Source organism: Triticum dicoccoides, chromosome 3B (assembly GCF_002162155.2).
Source record: "Triticum dicoccoides isolate Atlit2015 ecotype Zavitan chromosome 3B, WEW_v2.0, whole genome shotgun sequence".
NCBI lineage: Eukaryota > Viridiplantae > Streptophyta > Magnoliopsida > Poales > Poaceae > Triticum > Triticum dicoccoides.
This window is the reverse complement of record NC_041385.1, coordinates 725,107,419-725,127,172: the sequence shown is the minus strand read 5'-3', so window position 1 is coordinate 725,127,172 and position 19,754 is coordinate 725,107,419. Positions and strand designations below refer to the sequence as shown.

The following is a 19,754-nucleotide window of genomic DNA, read 5'->3' as shown; positions in this document are numbered from 1 at the left end:
AGGAGGAGTTTGATGATGTTGTGGTTGAACAGGAAGCTTCAGAGCTGCCAGAAGAGATTCGATGGGTAGCCCTAGCTAGGGTTCAGACCATGAAAAATTTCAGCCAATCGGCCTTCTACAAAGACATGCGGGCGGCGTGGAATTGCTCCCAGGTGGTTCGATTCCGGCCAATTGGCCCTAATCTGTTTGTGGTTCAAGTTTATTGTCTTGGTGATTGGGATCACATCATGGGACAAGGACCTTGGCTGTTCCGCAACATGGCGGTCCTTTTAGTGCCATATGATGGGTTCACGAACGCTGAAGAGGTGCCAATAGAGTACATGCCTATCTGGCTCCAGATCCATAAGCTACCGGACGGGTATTGCAGACATGATCTAATCGTCAAGTTGCTCCGTTCTGCGGGAGAGGTCCTAGAAACCAGGCTTAATGGTAACTCCAGAGGAGATTACGTCCGTGTCAGAGTGAAACATGACATCAGGAAGCCTCTCACCAAGTTTGTGAGCATTGTCAAGGGTGAAACACGTAAGGTTTATGCAGTGAGATATGAGAAGCTGGCAAAGTTCTATAGTGCATGTGGTATCATTGGCCATGGGCACAAGGAGTGTGGTAATGGTGTGTTTGCTGAGAAGGATCTCAAGTTTGGTGATTACCTCTACGCTGACCCTCCGGCACAAGCTCGCTCGGACTGGGAAGCAAGGAGGGGTGAGAAGAAGACTTACACAGAGCCACCGGTTACCAAATCTGTTGCGGGTAAGGGAGAAGTCAGGCTGGAGGGAGAGCTGAAGGATACGGCAACTAGCCCTATAAAAACTACCCTGCCCCATGATATGGAATTGGATAGATCTTCTCGTAAGCGTCTCAACATGGATGGTGGCATAGAAACACCTGTGACAACTGTACCCTCTGCTGCGCATAGGGAAGTGTTGCTGCTTACAGACGGGAAAGTTGATGGAGAACCGGTATCGCCTACTAACAATTCTAGAAGCAAACGTGCAAAACGAGATGGTGAGACCTCAAACTCAGAGAAAATTTTGGCGGGCTCCCAGGAGGAGCGCCACCAGTCCTAATGAGTCATCTATTTTGGAACTGCCGGGGGCGGGGAACCGCCGGACAGTTCGTGAAGTTGGGGCTCTTGTAAAAGCCCATTCCCCAAGCTTGGTCTTTCTCGCTGAAACGAGACAGACAAGTGCTAAAGTTGAAAGAATGAAGTGGAAACTAGGTCTCAAAGGATTTTGCAGCGTGGATTGTGAAGTCCGGGGAGGAGGACTAGCGTTGTTTTGGGATGAATCCCTCCAGGTGACAGTGCTTGATTCATGTAAAAGTTACATTGATGTAAGTGTTCTGGATCAAGGTTCCGGGAAAACTTGGAGGTCCACCTTTGTCTATGGGGAACCACGTGTGGAACATCGGCAGCGCATGTGGGATCACCTAGTCAGATTAAAGGGGGTCTCAGAGCTACCCTGGGTTGTATGCGGAGATTTTAATGAAGCTCTCTGGCAACATGAACACTTTTCGAGAACCAGTAGAGGAGAGAGCCAGATGGAGGCGTTCAGAGATACTCTTTTTGTGTGCGAATTGCTTGACTTGGGGTTCTCAGGTGCTCCATATACATATGATAACGGCCAGCTTGGACATGGGAATGTTCGAGTTCGGTTAGATCGGGCATGTGCGTGTGATGAGTGGAGGGAGTTGTTTCCGTTTTCAAGGGTACATCACCTTGTTTCCCCTCGTTCGGACCATTGTCCCATTATACTTTTCGTGGATGATACTGAAGATCGCCGTCGGAAGGGGTTGCCTAAATATGAGATCATGTGGGAATGTGACAAAAAATTGCCAGAGATAATTTCAAAGGCGTGGGATCGGTCTCAGCCTGTGGTTGACTTGGGAAACGTAGCTACATCCCTGCAGTCTGTTATGGCTGATCTTCGCAAGTGGAGTAAAGAAAATTTTGGCCAAGTTGTGAAACAAATTGAGGAACTCCGAACAGAACTGGGAGACTTACAGCTAAACAACTCGGACCGTCTCTTGATCAAGCAGAAGATGGAAAAGTTGGATGAGCTTCTCTACCGTGAGGAGATGATGTCGCTGCAAAGGAGTCGTATTGTTTGGTTGAAGGAGGGTGATCGCAATACAAATTATTTTCATCGGTAGGCAGTTTGGCGTGCTAGGAGGAATAACATACGGAGGTTACTAAAACCTGACGGCTCGTGGTGTAACTCTCCTTCGGAGATGGAGCATATGGCCGCTTCGTACTTCAAAGAGGTATATACAAAAGATCCTACTCTAAACCCGGATGCAGTTCTAGATGTTCTTGTGCCGAGGGTTTCGGATGAGATGAATAACCGTCTTCTCGCGCCTTTCTCTGATGCTGAAATATCAGATGCCTTGTTCCAAATCGGACCCCTAAAGGCATCGGGTCCGGATGGGTTCCAGTCTCGGTTTTATCAGAGGAACTGGGGTTGTTTGAAAGAGGAAATTATAGCTGATGTTTGACTATTTTTCGTCACAGGCCATATGCCAGAAGGGGTCAATGATACTTGTATTGTACTGATTCCCAAAATTCAACACCCGGTGAGTTGAAGGATTTTTGTCCTATTTCTTTGTGCAATGTGATATACAAGATAGTTTCTAAATGCATGGTGAATAGGCTCAGACCGTGCCTTACGGATCTTATTTCGGAAAATCAAAGCACGTTCATCCCAGGGCGCTTAATCTCAGATAATTCGATGATTACTTTTGAGTGTATTCACCATATCCAAACTTCTTCCTGAAGTAATGATTTTTGTGCTTATAAGCTGGACCTTTCGAAGGCTTATGATCATGTTGACTGGGACTACTTGGAGCGTGCTCTGTTGAAGTGGGGCTTCTCCCCACGTTGGGTTGATCTAGTCTGGAGTGTGTTAGATCGGTCAAGTATTCTGTCAAGTTTAATGGTCGGCTATTGGAGCAGTTTTCTCCTTCGTGTGGTTTACGTCAAGGTGACCCCATATCACCCTTACTATTCCTCTTTGTGTCTGATTCTTTGTCTTCTTTATTACATGAGGCAGTCCAACATAGAGGGCTTGAGGCTATCAAAATTTGTAGGAGAGCTCCTGCTATATCACACTTATTGTTTGCAGACGATTCCCTTCTGTTCTTCCGTGCTACTACGGATTCGGCGATGATTGTCAAGGATGTGTTGAGTACTTATGCTTCAGCTACGGGTCAAATTATCAACCCATCAAAGTGCTCCATCATGTTTGCTGACAATTGTCCAAATCAAGTTGTGGAGGAAGTGAAACAGATTCTGAATGTTACACAACAGGAGTTTTAACCAAAGTATTTAGGCCTTCCGGTTCCAGAGGGGCGTATGCATAAGGGACGTTTTGAGTCTCTGCAGTTTAGATTGAGTAAGTGCTTGGTGGATTGGAGTGAACGATATTCGTCTTTTGCAAGTAAGGAGGTGCTTATAAAAGCAGTGGCCCAGGCCATCCCAGTTTATGTTATGAGTATATTCAAGCTTCCCATGTCGGTATGTGACGAGTTGACAAAGATGATGAGACAATACTGGTGGGGGGTGGAAAACAGAAAGAAAAAGATGGCATGGGTTGCTTGGGAGCATATGACTCTCCCTAAATCTCAAGGAGGTATTGGTTTTAGGGATATGCGAGCTTACAATCAGGCTCTGTTGGCTAAACAAGCCTGGAGGCTTCTCATCAATCCAGAATCGTTATGTGCCAGACTACTCCGAGCCAAGTATTACCCCAACGGGACTTGGTAGATATAGTTTTTCCGCCGAACTCCTCGGCGGTGTGGAAGGGCATTGAGCATGGACTAGAAGTGGTGAAAAAAGGAATACTCTGGCGAGTAGGCAATGGCGCTAGCATCATAACGTGGAGGGACCCGTGGATCCCTAGGGCCCCCCATTTACTCCTATCTTGCCAAGAGAAAATTGTCGCCTCAATAGAGTTCAGGATTTCCTTGATGATCATGGCAACTGGAAGTTAAACTTGCTACAACAGTTCTTCTGCCAGGCTGATGTAGAAGCAATACAAAAGATTCGGACTTCTCCGCGCCAACAGGAGGACTTTGTGTCGTGGTCTTAGGAAAGATCGGGGCAGTCTACTGTCAAAAGCCTACCATTTTGCAATGACTTCAATAAGAGATCATCTCGATGTGGGTGCCTCGAGCTCTGCCCCAACAGGAGATCGACCATTGTGGAAGCTTGTCTGGTCCGTGGATGCCCCCCCCCCCAAGATGAGACACTTTGCATGGCAGGTCATTTCGGGATCACTTCCAACAAACGCTGAGAAGTTTCATCGACACATCGACACATCCGCTTGCTGCAATCTCTGTCAGAGGGAGGAGGAGTCCTCGTTCCATGCGTTACTCCTGTGCTCTAATGCTGCCATGCTCTGGGACTCCATGCGGCTAGTCTGGCCACTCCCTCCCAGATCAGATATTCCATGTACGGGCTCGGAGTGGCTGGTCCACCTCCTAGCGGAGTCACACGAGCAAATCAGGAGCAAAATTATTATGGTGCTATGGCGTATATGGTATCTGCGGAATGAACTCGTTCATGGTAAATCTATCCCTCCCCTCGAGGCCTCATGTTCGTTCTTGGCAAGCTACTATAACACCTTCCAACAAATCTCGCTCAGTGTTGAGGAAATTATGAAAGGGAAAGCACCGTTGGTTCATGAACCTACACAAAGGCCCCCATCTGTGACACATGCACTTCGCAAACCGTGGCCTCCTCCACAGGTGCTTCAGGTGGCGTTGTCAGTTGATGGCTCTTACGGCCCTACAGACGGGTCAGCAGGCTCGGGAATGATTCTTAGAGACACGACTGGGGCTGTTGTCTTTGCATCCTACCGCAAATTATTCCACTGCAATGAAGCTCTCGAGGCAGAACTGCAAGCCATGGTGGAAGGGCTGAAGCTGGTGGTAGAGCATTCTCAAGCCACTATCGTAATTCAGTCTGATTGTGCGGTGGCTCTCAAGATGCTTGGGGATGGTTCATTGGACAGGTCGGCTTATGGGCACTTGGTGTCATAGATCAAAAGGTTTTTGAATGATAGGGTAGTTATTCCTGTTAAAATTCTTCGAGAACGGAATAGGGTTGCATATTGTTTAGCTAATTTTGGTAGATGTGGGGATAGCACAGCCTGTTGGTTGGGTCATCCATCCCCATGCATTAGCAAGCTAGTTGCTGAAGATTGTAACTCTATCACTCTGGAATAAAATACCCTATGATTCTTTGCAAAAAGAAAAAAGAAAAACAGAGAAGAAAAATAAACTAACCGACATGAAGCTACTTGGGTCGGACCAGTAGTAGCGACGCTTGCGGTGAGGCACAACCGCTCCTTCGTTCGTTCGAGGAGCTAGATTTCGGCTGGAGGAGCTGGAGTCTAGGAGTGTGTGTGTGGCTCTAGACAGTTTTCAAACACGCCCTTATGCTCGTCGAGTAGTCATACGGGATCGTGTTAGGAACATTTAAGATGGAATCCCTCAAAGACCTTTGTAGACTTATAACGTGTTCTTATTGTCAAATGCCGGAAGCTTAATAGTATGTCATCACAGTTTCATGGAAAAGTATCTAGTGATACCAACCATTACATGCTCCCATGATACCAGTTTTTTTAAATCAAATATAGATGTTTCACAAAATTCTAAAAAAAATACGAGTGTTCACTAGACATGTGTCTACCTTCAAATCAAAATTCAAAATACAGATGGAGAAAAAAAAGAAGAGAAATTCAGGTGTGAAAGTGCCATTTTGCTTTTGTCTTCTTTTGACACTATTCATCATGGATTTGTTTTTTTTTTTTGCTTCTCAATGTGTATTTTAAGTTTGATCTGAATTTCTTAGGGGTTTGGACACATGTAATCTCAACATTCCAATTTTTATGGATTTTTTTGAAACGTTCAAATTTGTTTTTTTTATTGGTAGCATGGGAGCATGTAAGAGTTGGTATCACCTGATACTTTCCCGTAGTTTCTTACTAGCATTTATTCATTATATGTGATGATAGGTTGTGAATGTTGGTAGCAATAAACTGCGGTATATAAGAGCTTATGCCTCAATTTGTGGCATGGAAACAAAAATAAGTCAATTCAATGATAAATTACAAAAAAAGATTGCAACGCAAAAGGATTACCCCGCCATGCGCTAGCAACTTGGAGGTTAGCGGTGGAGGTTAGCATCCAACTTGACAACTTGCTTGAAATGTTTGTGATGATTCAAGACACTCCAATTTTAAAGAGGTTAGTGATCTTTGTAGAAAACTAGTTGAGACAAAGAAATATACTAGTTTTACTTTAGTATTTATTTTGAAGCTAGCATTGACTTTGCCGGTCGCCACGCCAGCAATTGAGAGAGCATTTTCTGCAGTGAAATAGTCTAGTTTGCACAATAGAATAGTGGATGATTTCATGTATTGTTATCTTGTTACATATATTGAAACCGATGTATTCCAGCCTATTAGCGCCGACGATGCCTACATATCAAAATATGCATGATCCCAAATAGTTGCTACAAAAATATGTTAGTAATAAAGTATGACTTTTTATGTTCGTACTGAGTTTTCTAAAACTTGACATCACAAGGTTTAGATCCTGGCATCACCACTAACACCTCCTCACATTGCTCCTAGCTATTCTCTTCTGCATGTTCAGTTTTGCACAATGGGCATTCAAAAACAAGGTGCTCCCCACAAACCGTGGGCACGTCGAAAAGAAGAAAACGCCGACGATACATGAGAAGAAGGTTGTGTGTTGGATTGTGGCCAAAAGACACCTTACCAATTTTAGTCATGACCATAAACTTGTTCTTAGTTTGATCATGGTTTTTTAGGGGAGTTTGATGGGGGGTTTTTGGCATGCCAATGCTTCTTTGCCCACCTAGTTCATTTTCCTTGCCGGTGCTTGCTAAATCATTTGACTAGTACTCCCTTCGTTCCCAAATATATGTCTTTTTAGAGATTCCAGTAAGTCACTACATACGGAGCAAAATGAGTGAATCTACACTCTAGAATATGTCTACATACATCCGTATGTTGTAGTCCATTTGAAATGTCTAAAAAGACTTATATTTAGGATTGGAGGGAGTAAAATCTTGACCAAAATATTAGCAAGCCAAATGTATTTGGCAAGGCAAGCTTAGGCTAAAATCAAACACAACCGAAGACATTGACGCTTTGAGACGTGTGTTCCACAATCCACAAGAGTTTTGTTTGGTTTTTCAGCAAATCGGGATAGACGTTGACGTATACACTGCCTGTCAGCAATCATGGTATGTACGATCAGTAAAGAGCCACGACTACATCGCTCACTTCCCCCACACACACATACACAAACTGAATTCAAAGGATCGACACACTGCAGAAGCTAGCTCCAACCATCCATGGCCTCCGACCACCGACTCGGCGCGCTCAAGGCGTTCGACGACACCAAGGCCGGCGTCAAGGGCCTCGTCGACGCGGGAGCCACGGTCGTCCCCGCCATCTTCCACCACGCGCCCGAATCCCTCAACGACGCGCCGCATCACCATGACCACCAGTTCGCCGTCCCGGTCATCGACCTTGCCGGCCTCGCGACACCGTCGGAGCGAGCCTCGGTGGTTGGCGCCGTGAAGGCGGCCGCGGAGACGGTGGGCTTCTTCCAGGTGGTGAACCACGGCGTGCCGGAGGCGGCCATGTCGGCGATGCTCGCGGCGCTGCGGAACTTCATCGAGGAGCCGGTGGAGGCCAAGGCGCCGTACTACACCCGTGACTACGGCCAGCGCGTGAGGTACCAGAGCAACTTCGACCTGTTCCACTCGCCGGCGGCCAACTGGCGCGACACCCTGTTCATGGATATGGCACCGGAGCCGCCGGCACCCGAGGAAATCCCACCGGCGTGCAGGGCCATCGCACCAGAGTTTGCCGGGCTGGTGCAGCGGCTGGGGAGCACGCTGCTCGGGCTTCTGTCGGAGGCGCTGGGCCTCCCGCGAGGGCACCTGGAGAAGGACGCCGCGTGCCTAGAGGGGCTGAGCCTCGCCTGCCACTACTACCCGGCGTGCCCGGAGCCGCACCTCACGCTGGGCACCACCAAGCACTCCGATCCCAGCTTCCTCACCGTGCTCCTCCAGGACGCCGTCGGCGGCCTCCAGGTGCTCGTCGACGACGACGGCAAGCAGAACCCGGCGTGGGTGGATGTGCCGGCAGTGGCGGGGGCGCTGGTGGTGAACGTGGGCGACTACCTGCAGCTCCTGTCCAACGACAGGTTCAAGAGCGTGGAGCACCGCGTGGTGGCAAAGAGCGCGGGGCCGAGGGTGTCGGTGGCCTGCTTCTTCCGGGCGGACGGGTCGACGAGGGTGCTGGCGCCGATCGTCGCCGACGGCGCCGCCGCGCGGTACAGGAACACGACGGTGGACGAGATGGGCAGGCACTACAGGGCCAAGGGTCTCGACGGCGTCTCCGCACTCGAACACTTCAGGATCTAATGAATCTATTCTCACCCGAATGCATTTGCTGTGCTTATGGTCGGAATTCATGTTCGGGGTTGAATCATATGCTACTACTACATCTTAGCAACGCGAGAATAAGATGCAATCTTTGCACTCTTCCCAATGGCGATGTTAACTTACAGTTGAGGCTAGGAAAACATATACTACTAGTAACATGAACTGGAAATCACAGGCAGATATCTCCTACAAATTGAAGGGCAACATAACCAAATGGCAAGTTATTCACAATTTCATACGAGAGCTGGGACTGAAACTGATTTCAGGCGAGACAGACCGATGGCTGATGACTTTCTTCAGCATGTACAAACAGATAGAGATACATGATGATCTTGTACACTGAGTTACTGAGTGAGCTAACCATGCGTGGCCAATAATAATCTCATATCACTCTCCTCCGCCTCCGGAGATATGCCTATATCTTCAGGCTTGGCGTACCTCCCACAACATTCTGAACAGAGATTATGAGTTCGTCGTTGAGAAAGACAAAAACAATACATTTGATCAGATAAAATGGAATACAGAGGTGCTGGTGCAAATCAAACCTTGTGACTTTCTGGTCATTCACACTCTCGTCGTGAATCATCAGCGAAGCCGCATCGCCGTTCAAGGGGTCCTGAGGGGTTAGGCCACAGAAGAAGCTGAGGCAAAAACACCTGCAAATATATTTACAAGGTCTGCAGCAGCGAAAATGGGCTGCTTTAGTTGGTGAAAACTCAAATTCAGTCAGAGCAATCAACTGACATATGTAATTTTGGTTACAAGATCATGCATGCTGTTGGTTGCAAGAAAGACTATTTGATTTTGGTGAAATAGCATTATATCTCTGATTAATATAGGGCAATTGCATGCGTTACTTTGCTTCCAGCTCAATCATTCTCGATTAGAAAATTTCAAGCAGAAGATATAACAAGGCCTTCAACAGCATCAGAAATTTCAGAATCAGAGGCAACTCTTATTAGGGCCCAAAGCTCCCATGAAGCCAATGTCAGAGGTTCTATCAGGAACTTATTCCAATTGATACCACATCACATACAACACCGCAGGCGGGGAAGAGACCATTTTAATTACAGTGAGCTCAACACCATGGATCTCCAGCTGCCTGTGTCCTACACCCTTCCTCCTAGATCCATATGTCAGAGGTGCAGTCTCCACCAGGATATCTCATCTCATGGGCCAAGGAGGGACCTTCAGGCTCGGTCCCGAAATCAACAAAGAAGTTGGGGTTGACAGCCAGCCCTCCTTCCTCAGTGTCGACGTCGATCTGCAACATGTGAGATCCCTTCTTGAGAAGGTCAGGGCCGTAGAACTGCTCGTCCCACCGGCTGAAGAGAGAGTTGGTCACATACACCCTCTTGCCATCCAAGCTCAGCTGAATCATCTGCGGCCCACCTCTAAGCCGATGCCCCTGAATACAAGACAGATGTTATGTCAGAGTAATGTTGAGTGACTAGAAATAACTATGTTCCAAATATTGCAGTTTCATTGGATCATTCGGTTTAGTTGAGACAAATATAGCAGCATTGCAAGCCGGATGTGTTCCAGTAGGTACTTGAATCACTCATCAGTTGAACTATATGTAACCAGTATTGACTTGTAAAATCTGGTTATTTTTGTATAAAAGATACACAAGATATCCTGAAGAATGTAACTTATGTAGGAGTACGAAGCAATTAAGATTTAAGAGTACTGTAGAGTTTACCTTGACTTCAGGCACAGCATACTGCTCTTCTTTGTCATCGTCGGTCACATAGACAACATCACTGCCCTTTTGAAGAAGCCCACCTACAAACACTTGTCCAGCCAACACAGGCTTTGCAGGGTCCTCAATGTTGTACTGCCTGATATCCCCATGAAGCCAATTGACCAAGTAGAGATAACGGTCATCGAGAGAGATGACAAAGTCAGTTATCAATCCTGGCATTTCTGGCAGTATCCAGTTGCGCACCTTCAACGGTTTTATGGATATAGCTACCTACAAATACAGGCATATAGAAGTGTCAATAAGATGGAAAATGAACTTCACACTATGTAGAAAAGAAGTAGGCATTATTAGAACGTAGTTGCGGACAAACCTCATGGCTCCATGATCCATCTGCAGTTTTGAAGAATCTCACCATGTTGCTTGTTAAAGCACAGCCAACATAGCCAGTGTCCTTTGATGGATCATGTAAAAACCTCACCTGCAGAGAAGATAAGAAGAGGACTATGGTTATATGATACATGGGTGCATTATTAGACTCCTACTTGATAAGTTGATAGTTGATACACACCTCCAGCGGAAGAAGACCTGTGCTCCCTAGATCCAGTGTCTGCTTGAGCTCACCACCAGGCCAGTCATACACATGCAGGTGCCTTCCATAGAGACCATCCTGGACATGCTGGAGATCAAAACCTGTCCTGAAAGCTGCCGGGGCTCCCCATGAAGAGCTGATCATCGTCTTGTGACGAGGCTGGTACCAGAAATCATAGCCAAACAAGGGGCTGTGACCTGGCTTTTCCCAACTACAAGTAGCAAATAGTTAAATCAGTACAGTTGGAGCCACTAAAAGCTGTCTATTTCGGAAAAATAAGGCATCAATAATAGGAATACTAAAGTTTTTCAAAGCTGAAATATTACTGAAGATTTTGTAAGATGTAAATAAGCATGGGGTGGTTGGATGATTCTGATATGCTGAGATGGTTTCATGATGAAGTGATAATATGCTACAGTATGCATTTTGAAATATGTTATGTTTCCAAGTCATTGGTACCCAAATTGTGGGCAAAAATCTTACCGTCCTTTGACGTTAAATTCTGAATCCAGCAAGAGAAAGCCATTGCCAGCAGCATTTCCCTCCTTGTCTCCCAGACAAGAAATCATTATGTCACCGGTTGCAAGGCAATGGGATGTGTGAGGGAACCCAAGCCCGGTCTTCTCAGCAATGTCCTCAGCCTGGACAACCTTGTGCAGAGCAGGCGCCCTCGGATTCTTCGCAGTGTCGACCACATACAAACGGCCAGACCTGTGAACAGCCACCAAAGCAGCATTACAGACTCAGCTAAAATTCAACCGTTCATCCATTTGATCGCCGTCGCTCCATAAATACTCACAGCAACGAAGGAAGAATCAAGAAGCGCCGGCTCGTGGATGGATCGCCGTGGCAGGAGCTGCAGGCGTTCCAGCCAGAGTGATGCAGCTCGTCGCCGATGTGGGTCGCCTGGAGCCTGTGGATCACCTGGGAGTAGGTCGCTGAATTTGGGTCGACGTCCACCGTGGCCAGGTAATCCGGCTTGTCGATTCCAGTACCTGCAAAATTCAGTACAATCAGGCAATCAGCAAAACTTCACACAATCAGGCAATCAACCTGTACAAAGGCACACCGGTACATCTCTTCTCATGTTCACATGGTTTGTTCTGCCTTCAGAAACTGCCATGAAGAGAGGCCATGTGAAGCTCAGAGACAGACAGGGACTGAACTAGACGGTTCTGAATGATCCACGACACAGCCTACTTGGACTCTTGTGTAACAGCAAATGGCAGTCTCTGCCATGGAGGGCACATGCATGCTGCGTGCATATGTACAGTACATATCAGAATTAAGACTGTCTATATGGCTACCCATTACATTAAGTTCGACGGGCTAAAAATACTCCAGCCCAGTATCTACACCAAAGCACGAAAAATTGCACATCTCTGACGAAAAAAGATGCCATATTGCGGAGTAATTGGAGATCTGAGCCAAGGCTCTTTTTTTCTTAGCGTGGACCAAGGCTTATTATTAGGAAGTTAGAATAGCAAAGCATATGCCAATATTCTTGCTGTCCTCGTTTAGTCATTTTTGACACCCATGTTAGGAATTTAATATGTTTACTCATTTGATTCAAATATTAGGATTTAATCCTGGAAGTCTCGCTTTCTCAATTAGGAGTAATATGGAATCTGAGTATATTAAGAAAGAGACTTCCAGGATTAAATTGAGTAATATGGAATCTGAGTATATTAGAAAGAGACTTCCAGGATTAAATTAAGTGGCATGTCCATCTCAGATTCTCAGTCCAGTCCTGGTTAAGTTAAGCCCGTGCAAGCTCCTGTTGCTGCTGCTGTTGTTGTACTACTCTACGTCTCGATACTTAATTATAAAAAATTGTAACTGAATCCTAATTGCTCGCCGAGATCTAGGCGCAAACCGCACTGCGGGTGTCAGCGGTGTGCGCGTGCGTTGGCCGTGCGTATGAGTAGCCTTTTTTCCGGGGTTGGAACTTGGAACTTGGAAGAGGAGGGTCGGGCGGAAGGAAGGATTAGTACCATTGTAGACGCAGGTGACGTAGAGGAGCCCCTCCCGCGGGCCCTTCTCCATGGCCTCCCTGGGCGTGGCGTACCCGGGCCCCTTCGCCGCGCAGCACCTCGCCCCGGCGCCGTTCGCCTTCGCCGCCACCGGCACCGCTGCGTCGACCACCGCTGCGGCCATCTGCGATCTCAGGACGCCCGAAATAATTAACCCTCTGCCGGTAGGAAAACGCGGCCGCCGGAGAGCAGCTGACGGAGGAGAGAGCCGAGCTCAGTGCTGACTCACCGGAGCGTAGGAGGAGGTAGTTGGTTTTTCTTCTGTTGTGCGAGAGGAACAGAGGAGAGAAGAGATACGGTGGTGGTGGGACTGCCCGCCCGGGAGACGGGGGTAATTATAGAGGGGAGGCTAACTTAGGCCGCCACGTGCGCGGAGGGGATGCCGCGAGACGCGCCTCGCGATGCGTGCGGGTGGCTATAGGGGAAAAGGGAGGCGTGGCGAGTGAACCTGGGCCCGGGGCGTGGGCAAGGCGTCGTCGTATCTGGACGATAAGGGCATCTCCAACAGTTGTAAGATAGGTGTTGATAAATTTGCCATCTAGGACATAATGATGATGTGGCATGCATTGAATGTGGAGAGAGAGTAAAGTTGTATGTAGATTAACCAACAACCTTTGCACAAGCTTCAAGATGAAATAGAAAGAAATCACATTTATTTTCTCACCATCGATTGGATAGTTTACATACAACCCATTGGAGTGGTTGTATGATAACTAGTTGGTTGATGACATGAACATTTTACAAACAGGACTAACATACAACCTATTGAAGATGCCCTAATGCGGCTGCCTACGTGGCGGGCGGGATCAATCCGTCCACGAACTGGGGTTGGAGAAAGCTTGGACCCTGGCACGGTGGATGGATGGCGACGCAGCGAGCGGTCCGTGGCGGTGGCTCGGCGCGTCTCCGTCCGCGGCCTCGCGGTCGCAGCCGTGAGCCGTCCGTCTTGGCCTGAGCGCGTACGTAGGCGCGCACGCACGCCACCGGCTCACGCCAAACGGACCGTCCCGTCATCCCGTGTGTGTCTGCGTGTGCAACGGACGCTGCAGCTTTGCATTTTTCGTAGCAGGAAATTGGCACTTTAATTCGTAAAATACTATACTTCCCTAAAAAAATCGTATTACTACTCATTTTTGGAATGAATTTGTAATATTACCTTCGTCCCAAAAAGTTTTATCTAGATACATATGTATCTAACACTGAAACATGTCTAGTCACATCCGTATCTAGATAAATCAAAGTCAAGCTTTTTGAGACGAATGAAGTGCTTGTGCTCTATAATTTTAGTTTGTGCTCCCTCCGTCCCAAGTTATATTTGTATTTAAATAAATCAAAGATAACGGATGTAACGGAGTATATCTCTATGCATGCATGGTCGGCCATTTCACATTTTCTAAAATGTGCATCCAATGACATTTTGCTTATACAAAAATATGAGATGGCCTTGTATCTGCCCGGACAACCTGGACTCCTGGAGGGTCCGGTTGAAGATGGTTTTACAGCAACAGAGCTCTTCGTGCCATGCGTTTTAGCAACCCCGAGCTTTGCGGCTAGTCCACGAACGCCACGCTCGGCTCTACCAACCGAGGGATGGCTAAGCTGGCCAGCGGCTCGATCGTTACGTGCTCTGCTCTACCACTTCTGATCTCTTGTGGCACTTTGCGATTTTGCCTCTGAGTCACCGATGCATATCCCAGGGCGTGGCCTGATAAGGATGCATGCCCTAAAACACGTCAGCCAATAACACACGACGGAAAACTCCAAACTCACACGATCAAGCAACCAGCAAGCGCCCAAATCTGGTGCTATCAGTTTTAAGCTATCTGTCCGGATGGCACGGATCTGCTAGGCTGCTAGCTAGTTGCCCATGAACAAGGACTTTACGTGCTGCCAGCTTCCACGTCCATCACGAGGCGAGTATAATAGCCCTGCATGCATGGTTATCTTGATCTCTGACACGGGTGGGGGTTTGTGGTGGCGAGGGCTGCTCTGGCCAGTTCTCAGGCCGTGTTCGGCAGCCCTCCGCTCCGCGGCTCTGCTCCTGGAGCGGCCGGAGCGGAGCGGCCCGCAGTGCATTTTCCTGGAGTTGGAAAACTGGCGCTCCGTCCGCTCCCCGTATTATACGGAGCTGGAGAGCTGCCGAACATGGCCTCAGAATCGTCCCTTTCCTCAGCTTTTCCCAGAATCGTCACTTTATAAAAAAAATTACAATCTTATCTAGTTAACGTCTAATTAGATAGGCGTGCGGCCGGTGCAGATAGATTATCGATGCATTATCTCCCCTCACACGGTCAGCTGGCGGTCTGGCTGGCATGATTCCATTGGGTAAAGAGAACACAATGATCAGGCTCGGAGAGCTGAGCCAGATTTGTGTAGAGAAGAGCATGATTAGTGAGGACAGGAGCCATCTGAGAGGAGTAATAATTAATCAGTTGATACATGGATGGGTGAAGCGCAACAGTTGACCGAGTGAAGATTGCTGTGCTAGCTGCAGAATCACAGAAAATCTAGTTGATTGACATCTCATCTGACTGTATATACTAGTCACTGTGTGTAGCATACGGTAGATTATTTTACATGTCTGCGTACGCTTTTTTTTAAAGAGCATACGCTGACTCCAACGCCGATCCTCAGCGCGCATCTGTATTGATCCGCTTACCGGCCCGCAGTAAACTGAAGATAAAGTGGGGGGCTTTGCCGATGTCCGGTTCGTTGTCACATCCGTGTCTGACTGCCCTGGCCATCACAAACCCCCACCCGCCTCTCCGGTGCTTTCCATCGAACACCCGTGTCATTTATCGCGCCGCATTCATGCCGGGCCAGGGCATGTAGCGACCGACATTAATGCCCGTGATTTGACTGGACGGGAGGGCGACGCTGACGGACGTAACCTCTCGAGCGTCGCCGCTTCAATGCAACCGCCGCGTCCCGAGAAACTAAATCCAGCCGCTATGGTGCATTGAAGCGGGTTGGACGCCCCTTCGCCTGACCTGGCCGCGGCTATTTAAGTCGCGCGCCAGTGACGTACAGAACCACACTCCCTCTCCCCGAGCACTGTCCCCCTCCTGGTCATCGTCTCGAGCCCTTCCTCCTTGATACGTCTCCAACGTATCTATAATTTTTTATTGTTCCATGCTGTTATATTATCTGTTTTGGATGTTTAATGGGCTTTAATATGCTCTTTTATATTTTTTTGGGACTAACTTATTAACCGAGGGCCCAGTGCCAGTTTCTGTTTTTTTGCCTATTTTAGAATTTTGCAGAAAAAGAATACCAAATGGAGTCCAAACGGAATGAAACCTTCGCGATGATCTTTGTTGGACCGAAAGCAAACCAGAAGACTTGTAGTTGAAGTCAGAGACGCAACGAGGCGTCCACGAGGCAGGAGGGTGCGCCTAGGGGGTAGGCGCGCCCCCACCCTCGTGGGCCACTCGTAGCTCCACGGACCTAGTTCTTTCGCCTATATATACCCTTATACCCTAAAAACATCAGAGGGAGCCACGAAACCACTTTTCCACCGCCGCAACCTTCTATACCATGAGATCCCATCTTGGGGCCTTTTTCGGCGATCTGCCGGAGGGGGAATCGATCACGGAGGGCTTCTACATCAACACCATTGCCTCTCCGATGAAGCGTGAGTAGTTTACCACAGACCTTCGGGTCCATAGTTATTAGCTAGATGACTTCTTCTCTTTCTTTGATTCTCAATACAAAGTTCTCCTCGATGTTCTTGGAGATCTATTCGATGTAATATTCTTTTGCGATGTGTTTGCCAAGATCTGATAAATTGTGGATTTATGAACAAGATTATCTATGAATATTATTTGGTTCTTCTCTGAATTCTTATATGCATGATTTGATATCTTAGCAAGCCTCTTCGAATTATCGGTTTAGTTTGGCCTACTAAATTGATCTTTCTTGCAATGGGAGAAGTGCTTAGCTTTGGGTTCAATCTAGCGGTGTCCTTTCCCGTTGACAGTAGGGGCAGCAAGGCACGTATTGTATTGTTGTCATCGAGGATAAAAAGATGGGGTTTATATCATATTGCTTGAGTTTATCCCTCTATATAATGTCATCTTGCTTAATGTGTTACTCCGTTCTTATGAACTTAATGCTCTAGATGCATGCTGGATAGCGGTCGATGTGTGGAGTAATAGTAGTAGATGCAGAATCGTTTTGGTCTACTTGACACGGCCGTGATGCCTATGTTCATGGTCATCGCCTTAGATGTCATCATAATTATGCGCTTTTCTATCAATTGCTCGGCAGTAATTTGTTCACCCACCGTAATACATGATATCTCGAGAGAAGCCACTAGTGAAACCTATGGCCGCCGGGTCTCTTTTCCATTATATTGCATCTCTTTTCCATATTGTTGAATCTCGTTTACTATTTTGCAATCTTTACTTTCCAATATATATATAAAAAATACCAAAAATATTTACTTTATTATCTTTATAAGATCTCACTTTTGCGAGTGACTGTGAAGGGATTGACAACCTCTTTATCGCGTTGGTTGCAAGTTCTTAATTGTTTGTGCAGGTATTCGGTGACTTGCGCGTCGTCTCCTACTGATTGATACCTTGGTTCTCAAAACTGAGAGAAATACTTACACTACTTTGCTGCATCACCCTTTCCTCTTCAAGGGAAAACCAACGCAAAGCTCAAGAGGTAGCAAGAAGAATTTCTGGCGTCATTGCCGGGGAGATCTACGCCAAGTCAAGCTATACCAAGTACCCATCATAAACTCTTCTCCCTTGCATTACATTATTTGGCATTCGCCTCTTGTTTTCCTCTCCCTACTTCTAAAACGATTTTTGAAAACCTTTGCCTTTTCTTCGCCCCTCTTCCGTTCGTCTCTTTTCGCTTGCTTCTTGTGTGCTTGTGTGTTGGATTGATTGCTGTCACGATGGCTCAAGATAATACTAAATTGTGTGACTTTTCCAATACCAACAACAATGATTTTATTAGCACTCCAATTGCTCGTACTACCGATGTTGAATCTTATAAAATTAATACCGCTTTCTTGAACCTTGTTATGAAAGATCAATTTTCTGGCCTTCCTAGTGAAGATGCTGCAACCCATCTAAACAACTTCGTTAATTTGTGTGATATGCAAAAGAAGAAAGATGTGGATAATGATATTGTTAAATTGAAGCTATTTCTGTTTTCGCTTAGAGATCGTGCTAAAACTTGATTCTCTTCTTTGCCTAAAAATAGTATTGACTCATGGAATAAGTGCAAAGATGCTTTTATCTCTAAATATTTTCCTCCCACTAAGAACATCTCCCTTAGGAATGATATTATGAATTTTAAGCAACTTGATCATGAGCATGTTGCACAAGCTTGGGAGAGGATAAAATTAATGATACTTAATTACCCTACACATGGTTTGAATTTGTGGATGATTATACAAAAAAATTATGCCGGATTGAATTTTGCTTCTAGAAATCTTTTAGATTCGGCCGCGGGAGACACTTTTATGGAAATCACTTTAGGAGAATCCACTAAACTCCTAGATAATATTATGGTTAATTATTCTCAATGGCGCACCGAAAGATCCACTAGTAAAAAAGTTCATGCGATTGAAGAAATTAATGTTTTGAGTGGAAAGATGGATGAACTTATGAAATTGTTTGCTAATAAAAGTGTTTCTTCTGATCCTAATGATATGCCTGTGTCCACTTTGATTGATAATAATAATGAATCTATGGATGTGAATTTTTTGTTGGTAGGAATTTTTTTGGTAACAACGCGTATAGAGGCAATTTTAATCCTAGGCCGTTTCCTAGTAATTCCTCTAATAATTATGGTAGTTCCCACAACAACTCTTATGGAAATTTTAATAAGATGCCCTCTGATTTTGAGAATAGTGTTAAAGAATTTATGATTTCGCAAAAGAATTTTAATGCTTTGATTGAAGAAAAATCGCTTAAGATTGATGAATTGGCTAGGAACATGGATAGAATTTCTCTTGATGTTGATTCTTTGAAACTTAGATCTATTCCACCTAAGCATGATATCAATGAGTCTCTCAAAGCCATGAGAATTTCCATTGATGAGTGCAAAGAAAGAACCGCTAGGATGCGTGCTAAATAAGATTGGTTTGTGAAAGCGTGTTCTTCTAGTTTTCATGGTAATAATGATGAAGATCTAAAAGTGATTGATGTGACTCCTATTAAATCTTTGTTTTCCAATATGAATGTTGATAAAGATGGGACTGGAGATGAGTCAACTTTAGTTAAAAGGTGTCCCAATGATTCGGAGTTTTTAGATCTAGATGCAAAAATTGATAAAAGTGGTATCGAAAAGGTCAAACTTTAAATAGCAATGAACCCACTATTTTGGATTTTAAGGGATTTAATTATGATAATTTTTCTTTAATAGATTGTATATTTCCTTGTTGCAATCCGTGTTAAATTCTCCTCATGTTTATAATCAAAATAAAGCTTTTACTAAACATATCGTTGATGCTTTGATGCAATCTTATGAAGAAAAGCTTGAACTAGAAGTTTCTATCCCTAGAAAACTTATGATGAGTGGGAACCTAATATTAAAATTAAGATTAAAGATTATGAATGTTATGCTTTTGTGTGATTTGGGTGCTAGTGTTTCCACGATTCCAAAAACTTTATGTGATGTGCTAGGTTTCCGTGAATTTGATGATTGTTCTTTAAATTTGCAGCTTGCGGATTCCACCATTAAGAAACTTATGGAAAGGATTAATGATGTTCTTATTGCTGCAAATAGGAATTATGTGCCCTTAGATTTCATTGTTCTTGATATAGATTGCAATCCTACATGTCCCATTATTCTTGGTAGACCTTTCCTTAGAACGATTGGTGCAATTATTGGTATGAAAGAAGGAAATATTAGATTTCAATTTCCGTTAAGGGAAGGCATGGAACACTTTCCTAGGAAGAAAATTAAATTGCCTTATGA

General features: G+C 45.8%; 2 protein-coding genes across 2 annotated transcripts; one reads left to right on the top strand and one right to left on the bottom strand.

Annotated features, from left to right (window-relative positions):
• The first annotated feature begins 7,327 nt into the window (after positions 1–7,327).
• Positions 7,328–8,551, top strand: LOC119278111 (1-aminocyclopropane-1-carboxylate oxidase homolog 1-like). Its single transcript, XM_037559471.1, has one exon. It carries the CDS (start codon positions 7,385–7,387, stop codon positions 8,462–8,464), a length of 1,080 nt encoding a protein of 359 aa, XP_037415368.1. The 5' UTR covers positions 7,328–7,384; the 3' UTR covers positions 8,465–8,551.
• An 859-nt stretch (positions 8,552–9,410) lies between these two features.
• Positions 9,411–13,178, bottom strand: LOC119278110 (selenium-binding protein 1-like). Its single transcript, XM_037559470.1, has 8 exons — positions 13,042–13,178; positions 12,774–12,936; positions 11,579–11,774; positions 11,263–11,490; positions 10,759–10,990; positions 10,561–10,668; positions 10,188–10,460; positions 9,411–9,893 (listed from the first exon to the last, which is right to left on the bottom strand). The coding sequence occupies exons 2-8, from the start codon at positions 12,934–12,936 to the stop codon at positions 9,609–9,611; spliced, it is 1,485 nt and encodes a 494-aa protein (XP_037415367.1). The 5' UTR covers positions 13,042–13,178; the 3' UTR covers positions 9,411–9,608.
• Between the last annotated feature and the right edge of the window lie 6,576 nt (positions 13,179–19,754).